Source organism: Pinus tabuliformis, chromosome 1_2 (genome assembly GCF_031772625.1).
Source record: "Pinus tabuliformis cultivar Carrire ecotype Pingquan chromosome 1_2, CPIR1, whole genome shotgun sequence".
NCBI classification, from domain to species: Eukaryota; Viridiplantae; Streptophyta; class Pinopsida; order Pinales; family Pinaceae; genus Pinus; species Pinus tabuliformis.
In genome coordinates, this window is record NC_142298.1 from 259,905,083 (window position 1) to 259,927,995 (window position 22,913).

Genomic DNA, 22,913 nt, shown 5'->3' on the forward strand with positions numbered 1-22,913 from the left:
GGCAGTGCACATTAGAAACAAATGTTGAGGTGCCATTTTGGGGACGGATAATTGCATATGTACTAATTTGTGTTGGCTATCATTTAATTATCAGGTTCTATCTTCTAATCTGCTCATTGTTTAGTTAAGTTTTTGAATGAGAAAAGTCCATTATGTAGGAGCTATCACTTAATGGCTACTGCATTTAATTTCTGAATTTGCTATTGGAAAATATAAGTTTATTTGGAGACTGTTACTACATGTGGAAGCATTAAAAACAATGTACAGTGAATAAACTTACGAAAATTACCCATCGTGGAGAACATTGTGGCAAAAATCATTTGCATATCAGGGTTTATCTATTGAGATAATGGCCAGACTTGAAGATGCATTAAAGTTATTGAATATCCTAATTCATTCTAGTGTTGATGGGATGGTAAAAGTCAACAAAGAAACTCTTTTTGACATTCAAACTTATTTGCAAAATGCACATGAAAAGATAGAGTTTCTGCAACTTGAATCAAAGCTACAGCAAGAAGAATTAAAACAGAGGAGTCATTCTGAACATGTTTCTGTTCAGAGCATTGAGACTGCAACCCATCAACAGCAAGTCAATAATGTTACAGTTTATTCAGATAAAGCAGCAAGGTTACATGCAGATGCAGAGGTTAAGCTTGCACTTCCCAAGCCCATCATCAGACCTTGGAAAGAGCTTGTCCACAACAAGCACAAAACTGATCTTGGATATGACAAGGACTTGTCCTTTCATATTCTAGACTACTCAAAGCCCATTCAGTTTCAGAGTGTTGGATTCGTTCATGACAGTTCACCTGCTCCTCATGACAGTTCACCTCCAGTTGTTCCAGACTCTGCCTCTCTTCCACAGCAACAACAACAACAACAACAACAGATTGTGAAATGCCAACACTGTGACCGAGTTGGCCATCTGAAAGATCACTGTTTTGATCTTCATCCATGTAAGCACTGTCATAAAACCAACCATTCTTCACACAGATGCTTCAGAAACAAACATCCTGCAAGAACAAAGATTCATCTTGGATGGATCGCTTCTTGGCAATGGGCATCAACAGCCAAGAAGATATTCCAAACACATGTCAGAACTTGTTCCAGAATATTGAATAGTCTTGCAGTTGAGTTTTCTCCATCATCTCACCTTGTATCTGACAAGGGGGGAAATGATGGTCATCTACAAGCTTCAAAGCCACATCAAGCGAGCCTGAGCCACAACCTGCCACACTAGTTTCAGAGTTGTAGCCAGAAAGATGCCCGTGAACATGCCTTCAGTTGGCAATCTGGGACACTTCGTCTAGCAGAAGACTTCAGCTTCTTGCCAGTTTTGGAAGAATTCCAGGAACACAATTGAGAACACTTCCTCTAGCAGAAGACACCAGCCTCTTGCCAGATTTGGAAGAGTTCCAGGAATTGCATTAAGCATTCCAGAGTTTTTGGTCATCCTTAAACCATCACAGGTTGAGACTTCCCTTTTTAGGTTGAAGTTTTCCCTTTTATGCGAGGTGAGGCCTCCCTTTCATGGTTGAAGGTTTCCCTCTTTAAAACAATAGGATCACTTCCTCTAGCAGAAGACTTCAGTTTCTTGCCAGTTTTGGAAGAGTTCCGGGAACTGCACTAAGCGTTCCAGTGTTGGTGGTCATCCTTAAACCACCGCCCTTTATACCAACATTTCATAGAGCACATTCAACCTAGTGCCGCCATGCATTTTTGCACATTTTGTATTACAACTCTCTTCTTGGACTCATACATAACCCTTCGGATTAAGGGGGGGAATGTTGGACACCTAATCCTCAATGGGTTAGTGTGGAAGCTGAATGGACAAAAGGAGTCCAAGAGACCTTGGGATGTGAAACCCAATGGTCACATAATGTACTATAAATGTATATCTCTTGTTAATAAAAATTGTACTGCATGTTTTATCTTTCATATCTCTCTTGCTGTCCATGTGTGTTTAACAAAAACCTTCCACCGCTTGATGCCAGAAGCTATCCTTCTTTCCAATGTAACCAAAAATCTATATATAGTGGGATCTCAGTGTAGCCACTGTAAATAAAAGAAACCTCAACAGGTTGGCTCAACTGATGTAAGAAATATATGAGCTGATGTGGATTGTGCAAATCAAGGATATCATACAGAGGCATATATTCTTATCTCTGTATAGATGCATTAATCCTTTTATGCTATTATCCAAAATGATGATGAGCCTTTATTGATGATTCATCGTCCTATGTCTCCTTTTCTAGCCTCTTTTTGTATGGAGAAGATTGTCAACATACTATCCATGGCCATGACTTTTCCACAACTTAGATTGTGAACAAGTCTTATCATCAGAATTTCCAAAAACTTGTCAAAATGCCATGACTGCTTTGTACTGCAATACATATACCAATACTTCTTTCAAGGCTGACTGTATGTATGCATGTAAGATAATGTTAATAATGGTATGCCTGTAAATATGATGCCATGCCAATAGAAATATTTATTGTAGAGGGATAAGAGGCCACACTTGCTGCAGAATAGATAACTTCTTATAACTGAAGTAAATATGGATCAGCTTACACGACTGAGATGATATCCATACCGATGTTGCACGACTCGTACTTATATAAGACTAGTCACGACATTGACTCGTCGATTCATATAAGACTCAGGAACGATCCTTATAAGACTCGTATAAGACTTGTCAAATTACAAAAAAACCTTAAAATATGGTAAATTTTAAGAACAAAAAAGAAACTAATGACAATTCCAATCCTTATAAGTTATAAAAACCACAATATATGCAATAATTCATAACATCATCTCATATGTATAGAAGTACAACATAACATATTCGATTTTTGTAAGCAAAACATTTAGATACTAAATAAGAAAATGACTCATGATTCCATAATTAAAATAAAAAATGTCAGCAAGTTCAAAATTCAAATACATATGTCATAAATGATAAATGATTGTCTCATAACAATCTTGAGTCTCATCATTCATGGACGACTAGGCCTACAATAAGCCCTCGTGGAGCTAGTGGTAACATCAGAACGCTGAAGCAACTGTGAGGGAGCTGTATTTGGAGTCTCCATTTGAGATGGCAAACTAGAGAGATCTTCAGTCTCTTCATCAAGCCAACTCAAATCAGGGGCCTCCTACTCCACAACCCAATTAGACTCTAAATCAATAGTATCCAATAAAATTGGATCTGTATCCTTTGGTTGCATTTGTTTTGTGAGCATTTGAAGGTTGTAGTAGATGAAAACCAACTTCTCCAACCTCTCATGCTCCAACCTGTTTCTCTTTTTGTTGTGGATGTGCTCAAACTATGACCAATTGCGCTCACAAGAAGAAGCACTGCAGGGTTGGCTCAGAATTCTGATGGCGAATTCTTCTAATTGTGGTGCCTCAGTGCCACAATCTATCCACCAATGAGCTGTAAAAAAATTACAACAAATATTATCAGTTTGCAATGCCAAACATATAAAAGAGAACTAGAAAAATTACAAGCTAAGTTCCAACAATTTGCACTTACAAGGCATTTTCTTGTCCTTGAGACGTTGGCTTGAGTTGAATCCAAACATGCCAGATGCTTCCTTGTACATATCTCGTTGTATGTTGATTTTGTCCTGAATATCTTGATCCGAGAACATCTTCTCAATGCATATCATGACACCTCTCTTCACCTCGGGATCTCTTTGAATGCTAGACCCCTCATTATAGAATAACCTCGGATTGAGATATGCTCTTGTTGCATGCAATGGTGAATGTAGTTGCGTGTCCCACCTGGAATCAATAACTCTCCATATAGGGAGATATTTAGATTCATTTCCCTTGTAGAAAGTCTTGATGGCCTCTTTGGCCCTGTCCATGCCCTCATAAATATATCCCATTGCAGGTTTCTCTCCATCCATCAATATCAAGACTTTCACAAGGGGCTTAGTGTCAGTGACTTTGTTCCACAAACTATTAGCAAAGATAGATGTTTTCACAGACATTGCTTCTGGTTTTGTGCTATCTTTCCAAAATACCCATTGCTGGCTACAAAACATTCTTCTCAAAGCTTGGTACTCATACAAAAGGCTTTGGAGGGAAAGAAAGTTTGTAGCAAAGCGTGTGGCAGCTGGGCGATTAAGCTCACCTTGTGTGAATTACCTCATAGGGTTCAACACCCAAGCATGATTATAACTATACTTGGTAATTTCCTTGCATTCTTGCACAACATCTTGCACCCACTCCAACTTCCCAATGTCCTCTAGCATCAAGTCTATGCAATGGGCAGCACATGGAGTCCAAAAAATGGTGGGATATTTGGCACAAAACAACCTTCCAGCTGCCACATAATTTGCTGCATTGTCAGTGATTACTTGGACAACATTTGCAACCCAAACTTCCTCCACCACGTCAACCAACAATGAAAAAATCAAATGTGCATCTTTTACATTTGCAGATGCATCAATGGATTTTTGGAACATGGTTCCTTTAGGGCAAGCTACAACAAAATTTATTATTGTTGTACACCTCTGATCTGTCCACCCATCAGACATAATTGTACAACCTGTAAATTTCTGCGAGCTTTTAATGCTCTCCAATTGTTCCTTGACACACTCAAGCTCCTCATCTAGCTGTTTCCCCCTAAGTGCATTATAAGATGGGGCTTTGTATCCAGGGCCAACACTTGCAATGGCATCCACCATGGGCCAATAAAAGTAAGAGTTTGCATAGTTGAATGAAAGACTCTTATGGCACCAAAACCTGCTTACTACCACATCTGCCTCCTTCCTCTTCTTTTAATTGAAACTGTCCAAGGTTGTTTGAGATCTTGGAGTTGTACGAGGACTGAAGAAATAAGAGGTTAAATTCTTGTTTGCCACAACACTTGAAGAGGAGTTACCAATACCTGGACTTTGAAACTGTGTTTCACTCTGAGATGAAGATCTACCTATCACAACAATCTCATCCTTCTTGTCCTCTTAGAACTTGCTTCTTTAATGGATTCCAAAGCTGCTACCATTTCAGTAGTGACTTTATCATGGCAACTTTGACAACATCCCACACCATTCCCAAGAACTCTGGGTAGGTGGTATTTCAGCTTGTTTATGTTTGCATGCATTGTGGCATTGTAATAATTGCACTTGATATTGTGGTCATTACCGACAATGATTCGTTGACCATGTGACCATGCCAAATCACGAGACTGTCTGAAACCCTTTGGTGGCATGGTGACAAAATCTGGAAGAATTTTTTTTTTTTTGTTCTTTTTTTTGGTTTTTTTTTTTTTTTTTTTGTTCTTTCTTTCTATTTTATTTTTTTATTTTTTTTTGGCTCTGTCGTTGAGTTTCTTAGCCACATTGCGCTGTTGTGTGGCTAAGAAATTCAGCCACACAGGGCCGCTATGTGGCTGAGAAACTCAGCCACAGGTAACCCCAAACATAAAAAAAAAAATGAATACATGGAAAGCATTCTAACTAGGTTCAAGAAGCCTACATGATGCTTAGTCTGATTCGATGAAGCCTCCTTTAGCCTCCTTCAACAGCTCCTTCAACCTCCTTTAGCTTCACTCTCAACACTCACACAAATTAGCCAAATATTCAAATGACAAGTGAATGAGAAATGGAAGAGAGAGAAGTGCCTATAAAGCATTTTTTCCCTGCAATTTCCCTTTCCCTCCACCTCATTTCCAAAAAAGAAAAAAATAAAATTAAAAAAAAAATCAAAATTCTGGATTGTTTGTGCCTTTTCATGCCTGACGGGCCCTATACGTGTTCGATAAGAGTTGAATAGGCTACCCGCGGGTTTGATACAGGTATTCGGGTCTTATGAAAAACCTGTTGGGTCCGGTTCTCAACTGTGGGTTCTATGCGGGTGACCCGACCCAACATAGGACTCGTACCCGTGGGTTTTATGCGGGTCGTGCTTCATTGATCCATACGATACATAATATTCTGAACTTATACCTTGATTGCCATGACTTATACATATATGGTTCAACCATACTTTCATGTGTTGAGAACTTGAGATTGCAAAAGAATGCGATGAGAGCAGAACCATACAAGATGCTGAACAATGATCGAATCACATCTGAAATATAGATTATAGGATCGTTCCAATTGTGTCAAGACATATTCAAAGAGACCGAGTCAATTGTATTATGTCATGTACAATAGGGACCATGATATATGAGATTGAGTAATACCATTTTCAGAGGAACCAAGCCAACTGAGTGATGCCACATAAGATATTGTTCTAAGACAGAGATTTCCCTGGCATGCAAGTATAGTGAGAATTCTTTGAAGATGGGATCCATTCCAAGGATCTCAGAGAAACATCTCCTACGCTATCCCTTTTTGGAAATACACGTCCTTAAGCCTAATGATTCGATTTTTCAAAGCAGTTATTTTAACCCTTCAAGCAGGGAACCATAGTGGCTCTACCGTATCACACAAGATTTCTATCTTCAAAACGAAGTATTCTTCCAAAAACAAAGGCACAAAAGAGTTAGACTTGACCAGGGATAAAGAGAATACTGAACTGTTGATACAAACAGTGATCATAGTGATTATGCCTAGAATTTGATGAAGAAAATTTGGATTCATGGAACCTTCTGAAATATATTCTGGCCTAGGATTTGGTACTCTTGAGTTATGCCTAGGACTGTGATTTCATGGTTAAGAAACTCGACTTCAAATGTAATGAACCAAAAGGGATAATGATGATACAGTCTCAAGCTTGACTGAATAGGACTGCTAAATAATCCTTCGAAAATATATTACTGGAACATACCTTGTTGACTTCCAACTTTTTCCCGTGATGATTGAGTTGCTCTTGGATTGGTGCCCATGTTCACTGATTAGGGCTTGTAGAAGGCCTACAGATTTGACATTCTTGAACCCTACCACAGAGGGCTGAAGGTATCAATGAAATTCTTCATATGCTTCTTAGTGATTGCAATCTCTTTAAGCTTGGGCTTGTCCTCACTTGAGCTCTGATTCCATGTTAATTTTTGGAAACATGTTCTTTGCTTAGGATAGTTACTTCATTCAACCATATGCCCATTAATCCATTAGAAATCACATTAAACAATATATGACAGTAACTAATGAAAGAACATAAATGATAAATGCTGAAGACAAGCCAAGATAGAAGAACACGAGAATATGGCTCAAGCCAGGGAAAAACCCCAAGATGGGGAAAACCCTTGAACAATTCTTCTTATTATTCTAATCAAATGTACATCAAAGAAAGAGAGAGTACAGTCAGAGTCAATATTGACTTGCCAAGATGATGACTAGTATCATTGTCCAAATGCCAAAGAAACGATCCAGAATTCTGCCTTTAATCACATTCCAGTATCCTGCCTTTAGACAACAACAATCACATTCTGTCCTGTTCAATGGTCAACGGTGGTCAAAACATTTCCTCTTTGGCTTGACCTTCTTTAGTTATAAACTGAATTCTAGTTAGGGTTTATTGTCTCATGGCTACAAACCCTTTACTCTCCTCCAAACATCTTTCCAAGGTTGCGACTTTCCTTTTAATGTCACTTTCCACATTCTAAGGCTGGTTCGGGCTAGTTTCAACCCTCAAGTTTCCCCACAACTCACCTGATGGCCGCGGCTTAGACTTATGACTCCAGTTCTAGCTTGTTTAGGCCTGCGGCCTGTTTGAAATAACTTCATAGAGTTGCGGCCATCCTTCTCAAGAAGAGTTCCTCAAAAAGCTGCCCTAAAACTGCCCTCAGGCATGCAACTATCTTGTTGTTGGATCTCGACCTGTGGGAGAGGGTAAATACAGCCTAGGATATGCATCAAACCAACTCAGATCTCCTTTTGGTAGCCTCGGCCTCCTGTCTAAGGAGCTCGACCTATTTGGAGGAGAGAGAACATGCAAGGTATCCCCAACATATCTTCTGAATTGTCCTGAAACCAACGACAACCTACCTATAGCTTCTCGGCCTTGCAATAAGAAAATAGACTCACCCAAACCAGACCCAACCTCTGCGTCTTGCCATTATCTCCACTCCGTTGCCTCAGAGATGTAAGTGAGATGTATGTAATGAGGTTGGAGAGCACTTCCTTTTATAGGAGTTGGAGAGGGGTTTAACTTGGCTAGGTAACCCTGAACCGACCTTGATGAGTTACTCATGGGTGTTTCATAAATTCAAAAACATATTTTTCCTTATCCAAATTTGATGATCTTTAGGTCAATTTTGGTCCTCTTGAAAAGTGGAATTCAATGCTATAATTATCTTCCCCAAAGGAACTGTCCAAAGTGGAATTTGGCGTAGTTTCCAATTTTAAGAGTCTCCTTATCCTTAAAGGGATGGAGGGATGAGGTAAGAAAGAGGTGAAAAGAATGATGTTTTGTTGAGTTAATGTGATCGCCAAGGATCTAAGACCAATGCCTAGCAATTAGGAAGATTGGACTCAAAATGATGTTGACTTGTGAACTTCGCTCTTCAAGGAGACCTAGGAGCAACTTCACATGCCCTAATGGAGGCAACGTCATGGGTAATCTAGAATTTTATGCTTCCTTGGGCAGTTGGATTTTCAAGGATGCAATATATAAAACAACCTCTTAAAACATTCATTCATTCATTGCCCATGAGTAACACATGCAAAATTTCTAACAACTTCAATGTTCTAACAAAATTTAGGGCACATTAATGCTATAGACAATATTCCATGCATTAGACATTCATTAGATCATAAATATAGCATTAAACAAGACTTGCAAGACAATGAAGAGTATATCCGTCCATCAATTTGTCGAAGAGAAGCTCCAAGAGAGAGCGAAATTTTTCCAAACATCAAAATGCATTTGATCATCCAAAGTGATTCCACAAATTGCAGGTCAAAAATCTCTAATGAGGTTGGACGAAAATCTAAAAGTGTGATGAGTTCAAATGAGAGTGCGTCTCTCATATTTATACAAGACTCGTAGGTTCGAATTTCTAATTATGAAGCCCATAAAGTGTTAAAACAAGTTAACAAACCCTTGGTTACAAGCCAACCAAGATAACTTTACATTAATTATTATTTTATTTGCCCTTTAACCCATGTAATTGATGTGAAGTGCTCTCCAAGGCTAGCATTGAGGCCTCATGTGCTAAGAATAATGGTCAGGGCCTCAAAATCAATGGATAAGAGAGGGATACCATCCAAATGCTGTAAAACATCTCAAAACCCCAATTTGGGCTTTGTGGGCTCCAAATGGGTCTCATGGGTCTTCAAATGGCTCAAGATCAAGTCGATGCTCCATCAATGAGGGCTGGAAGATGACACACCCCCTCCCATGTCTCCTTGGAAGAGACAACCTCCTCTGGGCTCTGGATCATCTACCAAGTGTCGGTTGCAATGTGTAGCCCGCTGGGCAATGTGGTCCAAGTGCATCATCATCTCTGTATAATTGGTGCACGAACAAGCAATGTGGTGGTGTTGAAGAAGCCCATGGTGTGGCAATCAATGCTCTGCAATGCTGGAAGACCATGGCTCTCAATGCTTACCCTACAAGTGCCATTATGACCCTCTAGGGGGCTTGGATCATGTATAGGGAGGCCAAGATGAAGATGAAGATCCACCCGCAATCTTGTATAAGATCCAATGCGTTTCCTTACTCTTCAGTACAATAACTCATTAGTAAAATTGAGTAAATAAGCTTGCTAATCAAGGGAAGATGCCAAAGATGTTCAATTCATAGTGGCATGCCCTTCCAAATGGGCTTTGGACATGTACATGTGTTACCTTGCTCGACAAGAGAGGTTAATGAAGGACCCTATTAGGTGGTTTCAACCCTTAAGGGAGTGACAGGTCTATGGTACATCCATCAAATGGAAGGGCTCATGTGAAATAATGGTGGAATGGAGTGGGGCAAGAGGGAAGGCTCCAGACCACATGCCATGGTACAAGGGTAGCTATGATAAAGAAGGCCAACAACTTGGGTGTATGAATGTACGAGGGAGCAATCGTGGTACACGAGTTACCTCGGCCTTTGTTTATCAAACCTTCTTCATATGCCTTTTTCCTTTTATTGATTTTTCTTTTTTTTACTGCTTGGGGCTCAAGGGGATGAGAGCATGATGTGCAAGATGTCGCAGCGAATACCTCCTTAAGGTGGGGCAATTCATCACCCATTAGGGGTTGGGACAATCATGGGTTCCTTAATGATGCAAGGGGCACTCATAGGGGCCCTAGGAACTAGGGTGATGGCCATAATAATAGGGGGTAGAGTTCATGTTTGTCTTTTGCCCATGTGCTAAATTCTTTTGTCCTATCAAAGTTGCGGGGGAGCACCCCCGCCACCCCCCCTACCCCCCCCCACGCTCCCTCTCCCAATTCGTGCTCCTAGCGGGAGCGGCTTTAGAGCACTTCGGGAGCGCGCTCTCGAAAACACTCTCGAGGAGGGAGCGTTTTGGGGAGCGCGCTCCCTAAAAAAACTCTCTTTGCCTTTTCAGGAGCGTTTAGTCTTTTTTTGCAATTTTTTTTTAGTAATATTCCAAATGCAATTTTTTTCAAAGAAACAAATAAGTTTTGAGTGGGGTAGCTTGTTAGTAAAAGTGACATTCTTCTTAATCTTCATTTTCATCCTTTTACTTAAATTTTTAACATTACCATGAAATGACTCAAGATGTTTGAGAGTGGTTTCGACCTCATTGGATTTCATATGGAGAAAGTAAAATTTTAGATTTCATTCAAAATCCAGCAGACTTATCAGTTATTTCAGGATTGGGGAGGGGTTGCAATGTTTCCATTGGATTTTGTCATGTATTATGGTATGGAACTCGTATTTAATCAAAAGATCCAATCCCTCTATGTACCTTGATGTTAGTGACATTGGTTGTCGAACTCCTCTATCATGACCCTCCTAAAAATGTATGCATCACTCAAACAAAATCTTGACTTGACATGCTATGCTTTTTCTATCTTATGTTAATGCTTAGAGGGTGATATTAATGACAAAGATCCCTATACAGATCCAAAGGTAATGATAAAGATACCTCTGGATATTAATGCCTAGAGGGTGATATTAATGACAAAGATCTTGATTTTCCAACAAGACTAAAAAATTAGACATTTCTTGTGGTGGCAAGAGGCCCAAGCATTATTAGCAATAGATAATAGATTTACTTGTCTTTTTTAGTTTCTAGTAGTTTTTATAACTATTGACTCTTTCATATTTATTATGATATTTTTTGTAAACAATATATGACAATTTAAGTTTAAAGTTTGAAGTTATAACTAATTAGTAATGAATTATGAATATCATGCTTCATGAAAGTTGAAAGTTGTTTCCTTTCATTTCATTTTATAACATTTCATTTCATGTTAGATATTATTTGTTGTAATGATTACACTTAGCTTACAAGTACAACTTTGGTGATCAATGATGATAAATGTTATATATTGAATTTTGAAAGCTTGAAACTTTAAAATTGATGAATCATGAGACTCAATATGTTGTATGTTACTATGTTACTAACATATGGACATGGTTGATGAAGATTATAACCTCTAGATGATTGTTGTTATATGGTTCAATCTATGTATTTTTATATATAATTCATCATTATACATGCTTTTGTTGACATATATGCATCGAAATATAAAAATATAAAAAAATGTATATTATATAAAAAGCGCTCCTAGAATCGCTCCCAAACTAGGAGCTTTTGAAAATGTCGCTCCCCCTCCCGCTCCTCGTTTTATCTCCCGCTCCCAAGTAACCTTGGTCCCTGTGAAAATTCTATTACTGCAACAACTGATTTACTTTTCCTACTCATTTCATCATAAGTTATTCATGAAATTACTTCAACAAACATTAAAATAAACACTGTTGCAGATATCACATCGTAATACAAAAACAACAAAAATATGCACACGTTGACACATTTATTTTGGACTAATGTCCCCGGAAAAACCCAATGTGGGAAAATCGGTGCAGCAAGGGAGGATTTTATTATTCAACAATTTTCTTGTACAACAAAGTGCCAAACTAGCTTACCCACAGATAGACAATCTTCCAGCACTTTCCTAAACCCAGCGTAGGCCCTACTGACCTCTGCTACAGCCTGAAACCCTCTGCATCAGCTTACTGAGGCTCTGCGCAACCTCTCTGGGTTTCTGCGTCACTCCTGCAACCTCTGCGTGGATGACACAAGCCCTTCTGGCTCTGCGCAGTCTCTGTTGCCTCTGCGTGGCTTCCTCTGGTTTTGCGTCTGCCTCTTCTACGCTGATCTCTCTTCTCTCTGTTCCATACTTGCTACCTTCTGATTGCTCTCCAGACCACTGGTTCAATTTCTCAGCAAACCCCACTCCAAAAATTGAACTGACTGGTCTCCCTCAGTTTTGTTCTTCAAGTGCCCCTCAAGCCTCTTCTTATACCTTTTCTGTTGACATCTAAACGGCCGAGATTAAGTCCCTAATCAATGGCTAAGATTAGATCTGGCTTGATCCATGTCTTTTGGACCATTCTAATACAGATTCATATTAATACACATTAATATTTTATTTTCCCTAAGTTTAGACTTAGGGACTCCATTAAAAATATTAATTATTTTAATATCTCCTGATTTGTTTAGAATCTGCCCAAACCTTTTCTGGGTATTGGAGATCTCATGTGCCCCAACCTCTCCACCAAATTTCATGGCTAGAGCATATCCGAGACTACCCCAAATCAATAGTCCCGACCATCCGTTGCATTTTGTGGTACATTTCTTGTTGTATGTGGCCATATGATGCTTTTATCTTTCTTTTTTGCTGCATCAACCTCCGGGGCATCGTTCTAGGCCCGACCCAAGGTGTGGACAAAGGGTGGGGGTGGCTAACACCTTGTGGACCTAATGGACAAATGCGGGCCCAAATGGAAAAATGTGAAGATATATGGTGGCGGGAAGTAGGACCACACAACCAAAATTAGGGCTTCCCATGTAGTGCCACTCCTAAAGCTAATAACTCATAGAGGAGATCCCACAGAACTAGGATCCAAGGTTAACCCCCAAGATGAGGCAAGGGAACAAGAGTACAAGTCAAAGCCTGTTTTTTCCACCGAATCCCTCACTAATCCATGCCTAAATGTGCCCAAGAAAAGCAAGCATAAACACCCAATTACATAATGAAAAATCATACCTTCAGGGTTGTATGGCCCACCTTCAAAAATACAATCATAACAGATTAGCGAGGGCACACAATGGCTGGCTCAGGTGGCGGAGAATAGTAGCACATTGAGCTATCAAGTGGCTGCAAGGGGCTGTTGGCAGCTGGCTGAAAACGACTCTAGGAGAAAATTTCTCCTACAAGAGTCACCCACTGGTGTTGGATAACAGGCTGTAGAGTGGCTCTTGGCGTAACAATTAACACTCCGATACTACAATTTAATGTAATAATGTCACAATATCTTAACATGATTGTAGTAAATACTTATTTATCATATTGTGTCATTAGTTAAGAATAGTTAGGTGAGATAAGTATTATAAGACACCACATGAATATGTTGGACTATATGTCTCATACTTGTAATATGAGCAGACATATGCTCTGTTGTACAGGCTAGCTTGGAGGATGACTTGAGAGAGTAGGTAAAGAGCGCACATCATGTTGAGTAGTTGAAGATAAGGTAGAGATGTCTTGAGCCCCAATGAGGTGGCTAGTTGTTGTAGAAGATAATGTCATCATCAATGTTCTTAGAGATTGAATTCCTATAAATATGTATTGAGTGTGAGAAATTGAATATCATAAAATTGCAAGCCTGTTGTGTGCAAACAACTTGTGTCTCTCTATCCCTGTTTGTAAATTGTTCATTGAAATCACTTTTCATCCATGTATGTCAGGCTTATCATGTGCATCATTTTTGTTATGCTGTCATTTGTAAATGAATTAATGGGACTCTTATGTTACCTTTGTTTCTTTGCAGAGATATCACTACTGCTTTTCCAAGCTTTATCTTCAAATCCGAAGTGGATGAGGCAGCAAGTTGATTGTCAGTGTTACCTGCATCACCTCAACTCTTTTAATATGTTCAAATTCTATGCCTTATTGGAGTTCAATAATGAATTAGTTATGTTTTAAAGTTGTCCCTTTTGTTGCCAGAGGTTTAACAATAACTTTCCCAAGTTTTATTTTCTGTTCTGAGGCAGTCCAGAAAGCAATCTGATTGTTGGAATACTTTATTGAAGCTTGTGTGGTATCAAGGCATTAATAGATTTTAATACCGTCAGAATTGCTTGAAGAGACCTACTTTGAGTTACAGATACCTTGATTTTTAAGATTCAATACTGGTACCTGACATGACTTGTCCTATATTGAAGGAGACGTTCTCAATCATTTTTGACTGAAATCAGTGTCAGCTTTCAGAGTATAGGCTTGTAGTTTATACACACAAAATAGTAATACAGTTGCCACATAATACATCCCTCTGTTTATTGAAGAAAGGAAATTCCTAGCTGTATGATCTTCTCATTGATAAATGGTTGCTAACTTGAATTCTATGTTTTTTGATCTAGAAACATTTTGGGAATCACCTTCCGGTGTGCTAGTCAGCTTCAAAGCAATTCGGATTGATATTGTTATGGAATCTGGTGAAGAACTTCAACAAATCCTTTTAAGTACAAAATTCCTTATAATTTATAAGTATTCTCAAGCAGGATCCCCGGTATCCATCGTTACATATGAATGTGTATGTGCTGATTGAATACACAATCTTAGTGGTGATATTTATTGCACAAAATGACCAAAGCTTTTTGATTTGGCCGAAGTGATCTAGGAATAACCCTCTAAATAATGAGGGTTTTGTTAATTGCATGGTTTTGGATTCGCGAGGTAAACTGTTGAATTATATTATATCTGAAACTTGATGTTCTGCACAGAAAACTGTTGTGGTCTGAAGGGAAAGGTCAGTTTCACATATCCAAAACAGCAATATATGAAAAAAAAATCTTATCTGGTTTTTGAGGGAACTATTTTAACTTTTATCAGAGTCAGACTTCAGTTTATGAAGGGGTTACATAAGAGAACTCCAGCCATGAATTACTGAATAGAAAATGTGCAAACAAAAATGAGGAAGTATTCATTTCCTATGCACAAATGGTCACAATTCCTTAGAATTGATTTTGTGTGCATAAACAAAGCTGAAGCCATTTAACGAATCAGTTTTATCATGAGGATATTATCAGTTTTATCATGAGGATATCACGAAAGTCCTTTGGGAAGTTCACAATACTACGGTGCAGTTCTCTTTTTCTTTTGCCGAAAAATAATTGTACTATATTACAGCTTTCAGTTGTGCAGGTTTTAATTCCAAACTAAGTTCTGGAAGAATCAATATTGTTTAACTACAGAGACAAATCCTTTGAGATTCAATATCTTTTAGTTACATGCATCCTGAGAATCCTTGGAGAGCTGGAGGCTGTTGGAGAATGTAACTAGTTTTGGTCTTCATAATTTGTACCGTTGTGTATTTTATGTAAAAAACAAAAGAAAAGATAGACAAAAAATATTATTATTATTTTGCTAGAAAAACCTGTTCTTCGTGCTTCTAGGTTTTGAGTCAAAGAGTCAAAGTCATATTTTTGACCTATTGTAAAAGAAAAAGAAAAATTTAAATGTAATTTTGGGATAGATTCGCCTATATGTGCCATGTTGGCCTACATGTCAAGTCAGGCTTGCCCCAGTGGACATGTCTATTCGCACCCCTCTGGACTATATAAACAGAGGGAAGATGAAGCTCATTTGGACACACACACTTGATGGATTATGGCCTGAAATATCACAGAGAGTGCAGAGAGAAGTGGAGGGCCAAATTCTGAAGGAGAGGATTTCCTCTTCGGCTAGGGTTTGTGGAAGATTTGCCTTGTTACATCTCTTGTTTCTAGTCTCTTGCTGATGGATCCGCTGGAAAGAAAGAAGGTTTGACTTGGAACCTAGAGGTGAAAGTTTTCCGTGGTTATGGGTTTTGGATATCTCATTTGATCTGATTGTATAAGAAGAGAAATTTTCTGGGTTTTCCCCTTGGAGGAGCTTTGCCCTGACTTGGAGCTTATATCTTGTGTTCTTTTGTTTTTGTGATCTTCATGTTCATGTTATGGTAATTGTTTGATGAAATAATCATGATAAAGATTAATTAAAGAAGCTAACAGATTTCACAAGCAATTACTATGAAAGGAAAATCTAAATTAAATTACAGGCCTCTCGATTTTCCAACATGGAATTAGAGCTTTGGTTGTAAAGGAGGAGGCCTGAAGATCACCAACTCGCATGACTGAGATTGCATTCCTAAAAGATTTGACCTTGTGGCAAAGGTTGATGTGGCTTATTTTGTAGCTCGCTTGCCTTTCTCTGTGGTTCGGTGATCACTGTGGCAGCTCACTACATCTTTGTAGCGCTCGATTTTGTGATTGTTCTGTGACATTGGTATGCAATATTTTGAAATTTGCAGATGCTTGTTCTAAGCACCAGAGGCTCATCCTCTGCAGTCTTATAACACTGACTTAGAATATTTTTGAGACTCACATTCTTTGTGATGATATGGTGACAGTTTTGTGATTCATGATGTTCGTATACATGGCTCGCTGACTAATATATGGCAGAGTGGTGGCTCGTATTGACTTGCTTGTTACCCGTGGATTAAATTGAGTACGCTCTCATTCTGTGATGGTTGCAGTGACAATGAGACAATGGTAGTGAATTCACTAACAAACAATGGCATATAGTGGTGACTTGCATATAACTAAAAACAAGCTCTCTTTTATCTCTGAAGTTGTGAGTCAATTTTCTAAGGAGCACTGGCTTGATTGCTCATATATATTTCCAGCTATATTACTAAGGGCTCACATTTTTGTGGTTATGCTATACCTTGTGGCATGTGGACCTTACATGCTGGCTTGCATGACTCTGTATTCACTCAAGTATTTGGTTGCAATTCATTACAATGGGTGTATATAGCCCTGTGAGGCTCACGATTGCTTATTTGGCTCGCTATGTGCTTTGGTCTGCTACACAGTGGCATCATATGACATAGTTTTGTGTGGCATTGTGTTACTACACAGTGACATTGAAATGGACATGACGGTGTGGCTCATGACTTATTCCATACAATAGCCAGGGACCACATCGCTACAGTGTCTCGGATTTTCTCATAACGTCAAATCTCTTGGCATAGTTCGCAATTGTTTTGTATGGCTCACACCAGTGTTGTGGCTCTCGATGCTACATCATTCAGTGGGTCGATTTCAACTGCAACTTTCCTTGCTTTGACATACACAAGGGCTGGATCGTATTAAACACAGTGGCTTGTATTATATACAATAATTGTTCTATGGTTAAGAGTCCAAAGAATGGATTGCGATCTATGGAAAAGTAACTGAGTAAACACAAAAAAAATCAAAAGAAGCTTGGGAAAGATTGTGATGACGATAATCACTGTATATTGTGACATGGCAATGAAAGTAACCTTGTACTATGGGTCAACAATCTTTATGTGAAACTAAGACAACACTACATGACAATGGTCACATTTTATATTCTAGTGGCCAATAGCACTCTACTGTAGTTTGATCCTAATTGTAGTGACTCGTATATGGCAATGCCTCATATGTGGCGACAATACTGTGTCATGAAGGTGTCTCTTGTGTTTATACGTTCAAAGTTGATAATTCTGAAAAGGGAAAGCTTTGTAAAGAAGTCTTGAAGGAATTTACAGTAAAGACCTATGACTCTAGACCGAAAGAACGATATACATAACAACCATGGATGGATTAGACGATAACGTTGTTTATAATGCTGGCATGGAGTCTTGAGATACGATAATGTTTGGGTTGACAATATTCGATGGACAGAAGACTGAGTTTTATAAGCTCTATGAATGAATTGGAATACACTTGCACTAAAAAACAGTGTTGGATTAATAGACAAAGCTAGTAGCTCAACATAAGAGAAGTTGAGGCACTTGCGTTGAAGATAAACACTTGTTGAAGACGTATTGACATGGACTAGATCTTTGCAAAGAAGTATGGTAAAGTTGCAGAGGTATGTATAATTATATACATTTCTTGATACGCGTCAACCTCATGTTAACTATTTATTAAAGGGTTTGTAAAGTCTTTAGGGTTTTGTAGTTAGCCCATTGCATCTAGGGTTTGTAAGATTGTGAAGTCTTGAAGGCTTTTGGTATTTAGGGTTACTAAACCCTAGATGAACTAACACTAGGAATGAAAAACCCTAACTAGTTGTTCTCTCTAAGGAAACTCTAACTCTTGACATCTAGGGTTTGCTAATCTAATTTTGGAAGAATAATCTAGGGTGTGGTAAAATGCTAGCAAGGGTTGAATTGGATAAACCCTAGAGATTAAAATCAAAACCCTAGGGTTGATGTTTCTGTTAAAACCCCAATAAGGGTTAAGAAATATAGGGTTTTTACTAGAACCCTAAAAGCATACCTTTATGAGATACCATGGAAACCCTAGATTGACAGAATTGACATCACAATTTTGTCCTTTTATATTTTTCTTGGTTGTCCTTGTCGATAAAAATTGGAGGTAAAGGAAGCAAGATGAGAATGATAAAATAACAAAGCAAAGCAACACTCGTGCTTGTTTATGACTCCTTGAAGATGATGAGCATGATGGAAAGAGGGAATTGTAAGGACCGTGATGAACATGATGTTGAAACTTCCAGCTGATGAGTTCAATTCGGGACAGATTAATGTTTGAAAGATGAAGCAATACCTTGCTGCAATATGGAGACAAAACATGCAAAGGAATGTTGATTTTAGAGGGAGCTAGTAACAAAATTTGACATGATGCCGTAACTAAAAGGCTATTATGGTTTGGTAACTCTGATATCAATGATTTGCTTGGGATATGACCTAGCTCCCCAGGATAATACATTACAAAAGCATGTGAAGAGGCTGGAAGGAAAGTTCATTTGATGATCAACATCAGATATGGCCTCCTGAAGAAAGAGAGAGTTAACAATGACAACTCCAAGGAAGAAGTTATTGTAGCTCGCTGATTAGTTCATTCCATGAGCACTTCAATTGAAAAAGTGGAAAGCATGGAGAAGGATTTTTGTACAATATGCGAAATGGTGCGTTTCTCAAAGGAAACAAATAAGAAGAATATGAAATCTTGAAGGCCATCATGTTGAGGTAACTATGATATCGATATATTGGTTATTTGGTTGGTGTATGGCTTTGCTGCTTAGAAGAATGTTGTAGAAATGCATATTGGTAGTTGAGACAAGTGCATCTACAACTATTTATTTTATACTCAGTTCATTATGTGGTCAAGATGTCTACATCCATCTCGGGATTGAGAGGTATCAGTGCAAGTATTGATTTTTGGGTAGCATCGGATGTGCTCTAGCTCCGAAATTTTGTGGAGAGGCTAGAACACATGAGATCTCCAAGACTCAGAAATCATTTTGTGAAATTCCACCCGGATTGTATTTTATTAAAATAATTAATATTTTTAATGGGGTTCGTAAGTCTAAACTTAGGAAAATTAAAATATTAATGGGTATTAATGAAAATATGGTTGAGAAGCTTCTAAGAGACGAGGATCAAGTCTAGTTTAATCTTAGGCGTTGATTAGAGATTAGATTAAGGCCGTTGATTTCTCAACAGGAAAAGTGTAAATGGAGGCTTGGGGTCAGTTGGAGAAGGCACAGAGAGATTGAGGAAATCAATTTTCTAAGCTGAGAAGTTCTCAGGAGGGAAATCATTTGGGGAGATCTTGCAGTTGAGGGGCAGTGATAGTTCGGGAATACAGACAGAGAGGCGGAGAGAAACTTGTGGAGGCAGCGTAGTAGCCGGAAGAACTGACGTTGGGCTAGTCCGGGCCCATGCAGCGTTGACGCAGAGCCAGGAGGGCCAACGCAGAGGAAGAGTTACCTTCCATGCAGAAAGCCGGGGAATTGCCGGAACAGCCAGGAAAGCTGACACAATGGGCAGAAGTGATGCATAGCCTCAGAGAGCTACACACAGGCCCACATAGTTATTGCGAAGGGGCAACGAAGTTGTAGCCGAGGCCAGCCAGTTTTGCTGCCAGAACAACCATATTCTGTTGGGTGAAGTGATGTAAAACTCACTCAGGTTCTCCGCCATTGTATTTATCTGTCACTGGTTTGTCGGGAGGGCAACCAACATTTGTATTCAGAACTTCTGCTTAATAATATAAAACCCTCAGAGCTGCAGCAATTGTTTCCCCGCATTGGGTTTTTTCGGGACATTTAGTCCAAAAATAAGTGTGTCCTTTGCATGGTTGTCTCATTTATTTTTCAGTACTTGCCCTGTATAGTGGTGTAGGCTGTAGTGTATTTACATTAATATTTTCTGAAAATAACTTGTTAAATGAAGAATACAAGTAGGTAATGTAAATCAGTTTTTTGTAGTAGGATTTCTGCCTGTTAGATTCAGAAATTTTCACATGGTATCAGAGGGATTGCAGATCAAGGAGGACTGAAGCCATCAATGAAAGGACAAAGGAGAATCTGTGCTGAAGACAACTGTCCCGAGAGAGCGCAGTTTTTAGCCGAGAGAGCAGAGGAGGGGTGATGCAGTCACCAAGGGAGGCTCATGTAGAGTTTGTGTCACCCTGTTTGTGTGACGTTGTAGCTGCAGAGGGGAACGCAAAGACTGTTGAGTCTCGTTTTTCCAGTTGCCAAGGCTAGAGGTGCAATGTAGATTTCATCTAGAGTTGCTGGTGGGGCGCTGATTTTTTTTGGTGCTGACAATACCTAGTGGGGCAGAGGCAAAGTAGAGGGAATCGATTCCTCATAAGATTTCTTACCAAGAAATCTAGATCTAGTTTTGAGTAGCAGCAAAGAGAGATCAAAGGGGTGGTTCGACAATTGTTGGCAGAAGGATTTCCATGAAAGAAATTGAATTTCAGAGGGAGATTGTTCCTTAGAGGATTTCTAGCGCCAAAGAAATCCAGATCTGAGTTTTGCTGGGGCAACAACGAAAGAGAGAGAAGAGAACTTGTTCGAAACTCATTTGAGCAGAGATGGCAGTTAATGGACTAAGGGATCAGGATAGGTTGGATGGAGCATCCAACTTTGTTATCTGGAAGGCCAGGATCCTGGCAGTTTTGGACAAAAATTGCATCAAGGATTATCCCTTGAAAACGGTTGCTGTTACAGTTGATTCTGATCCTCTTAGGAAGTACGAGGAGGGTCAGGAAAAAGCGAAGTGCATGATCTTGGACGGGGTCAAGGATCATGTGATCCCACATATTGCTGAGAAGGACACATAAAGGGAAATGCGGGAAGCCTTGACCACTTTGTACGAGGGAGCTTCTGTTCAACAGAAGATATTGCTTGAGAGTCAGCTGAGACAGTGTCAGATGCAGAGGGGAGAAGAAATCGATCCCTTCCTTCTCAGGTTGCAAGGGATCTGAAACCAGCTAACTTCCATATGGTCTACACCTGACCCTGAATTCATGGTTAGGACTTACCTGAATGCAGTCACTGATGACTGGGAAACCTTTGTTCAGAGCATCTTGCGGAGGGCTTCTCTCCGCTGTTGGGAGGAGATGTGGACAACTCTTCGACAGGAAGAGATCAGACGGTTGACCAAGGCGGGAAGCAACAACAAAGGGATCAGAGTCAAGGAGGAAGAGGAGGATGCAAATCTCGCATTAGCGGGACAACAAGGGTAGCAAAAGAGGAAAAATAAAGATATATCCAAAGTCAGATGCTTCAAATGTGGAGAATTGGGTGATTTCGCCAGTTAGTGCCCTCGAAAGAAGGGCAAGGAAGTGAAGTCTGACTTAAAGGCTGCTCCAACGAAACTTGACAAAGAGGATGAGGATGAGGATTGCGCCATGAGTGTTCATGCACCTCTAGAGAAGAGGCGTGGCGATATTGAGCTGTAGTCGGGAGGACTACATAAAGGGGGGTAGGATCCTTGAGGTGTCCAAACTTTTGGATCACATATGGCTACGAGAGCCCTTAATGACAGTAGCAGAATGACGAGAGTCAGTGGGTGTGAGGGATGATGGAGCAACAGTGGCAGGGCTAGAATGCCAAACTCTGAAGCAGTGCAGTGGAGTGTTGCAGCAGTGCGGAAGGCACATAGCAGATACAACAACAATGTAGTAGCATTAGAGGGTCAACACAAATTAACAACAGAGGTAGCTTCAGCATACAGGGGCATCCAGGTTGACCAACATGTCAGCCTTTGGGTGACTTTTCAATTGCTTACTTCTCAGCAATTGAGTTGCAGTGCAACAATTAGCAATGGCAGTGCTATAAGTAGCATGATGCAACATATTGAGAGGGAGCTGCGGTACAGCTGTAGCAGTGACAGTGGTAGTGTCATGGGCATCAGTACAGAGTGCAACATTGCAGTGGATGAGGGGCAACAGGTCGAGCATCAACAATGCAGAGGATCGATGCTGTGGCTCAGTGTGATACTTTTGCTGGGAAGTATTGCTAGAGCACATTCCTCGCTAAGAGGGAGTGTTGATTTTTGGGTAGCATTGGATGGGCTTTAGCTTTGAAATTTTGTAGAGGGGCTAGAACACATGAGATCTCCAAGACCCAGAAATCGTTTGGCGAAATTTCACCCGGATTGTATTTTATTAAAATAAATAATACTTTTAAGAGGGTTCTTTAGTCTAAACTTAGGAAAATTAAAATCTTAATGGGTATTAATGAAAATATGGGCGAGAAGCTTCTAAGAGACGAGGATCAAGTCTAATTTAATCTTAGGAGTTGAATAGAGATTAGATCACGACCGTTGATTTCTCACCAGGAAAAGTATAAACGGAGGCTTGGGGTTAATTGGAGAAGAGAGAGAGATTGAGGAAATTGATTTTCTGAGGTGAGAAGTTCTCAAGAGGGAAATTGATTGGGGAGATCTTGCAGCTGAGGGGCAGTGATAGTTCGGGAATACAGACAAAGAGGCAGAGAGAAACTTGT

The 22,913-nt window shown here is 39.5% G+C and overlaps 1 protein-coding gene across 7 annotated transcripts in view; it reads left to right on the top strand.

Annotated features, from left to right (window-relative positions):
- The window catches only part of LOC149205351 (calcineurin B-like protein 7), a 259,218-nt gene extending 244,253 nt beyond the window's left edge, over positions 1-14,965 (top strand). For all 7 annotated transcript variants that reach the window (XM_089395019.1, XM_089395017.1, XM_089395014.1 and 4 more), the window contains 2 exons: positions 13,909-13,974; positions 14,498-14,965. In XM_089395019.1, the coding sequence (XP_089251145.1) occupies positions 13,909-13,972 (64 nt within the window). In that variant the 3' untranslated portion in view covers positions 13,973-13,974; positions 14,498-14,965. The remainder of the gene's footprint in view (positions 1-13,908; positions 13,975-14,497) is intronic.
- The last annotated feature ends 7,948 nt before the right edge of the window (positions 14,966-22,913 follow it).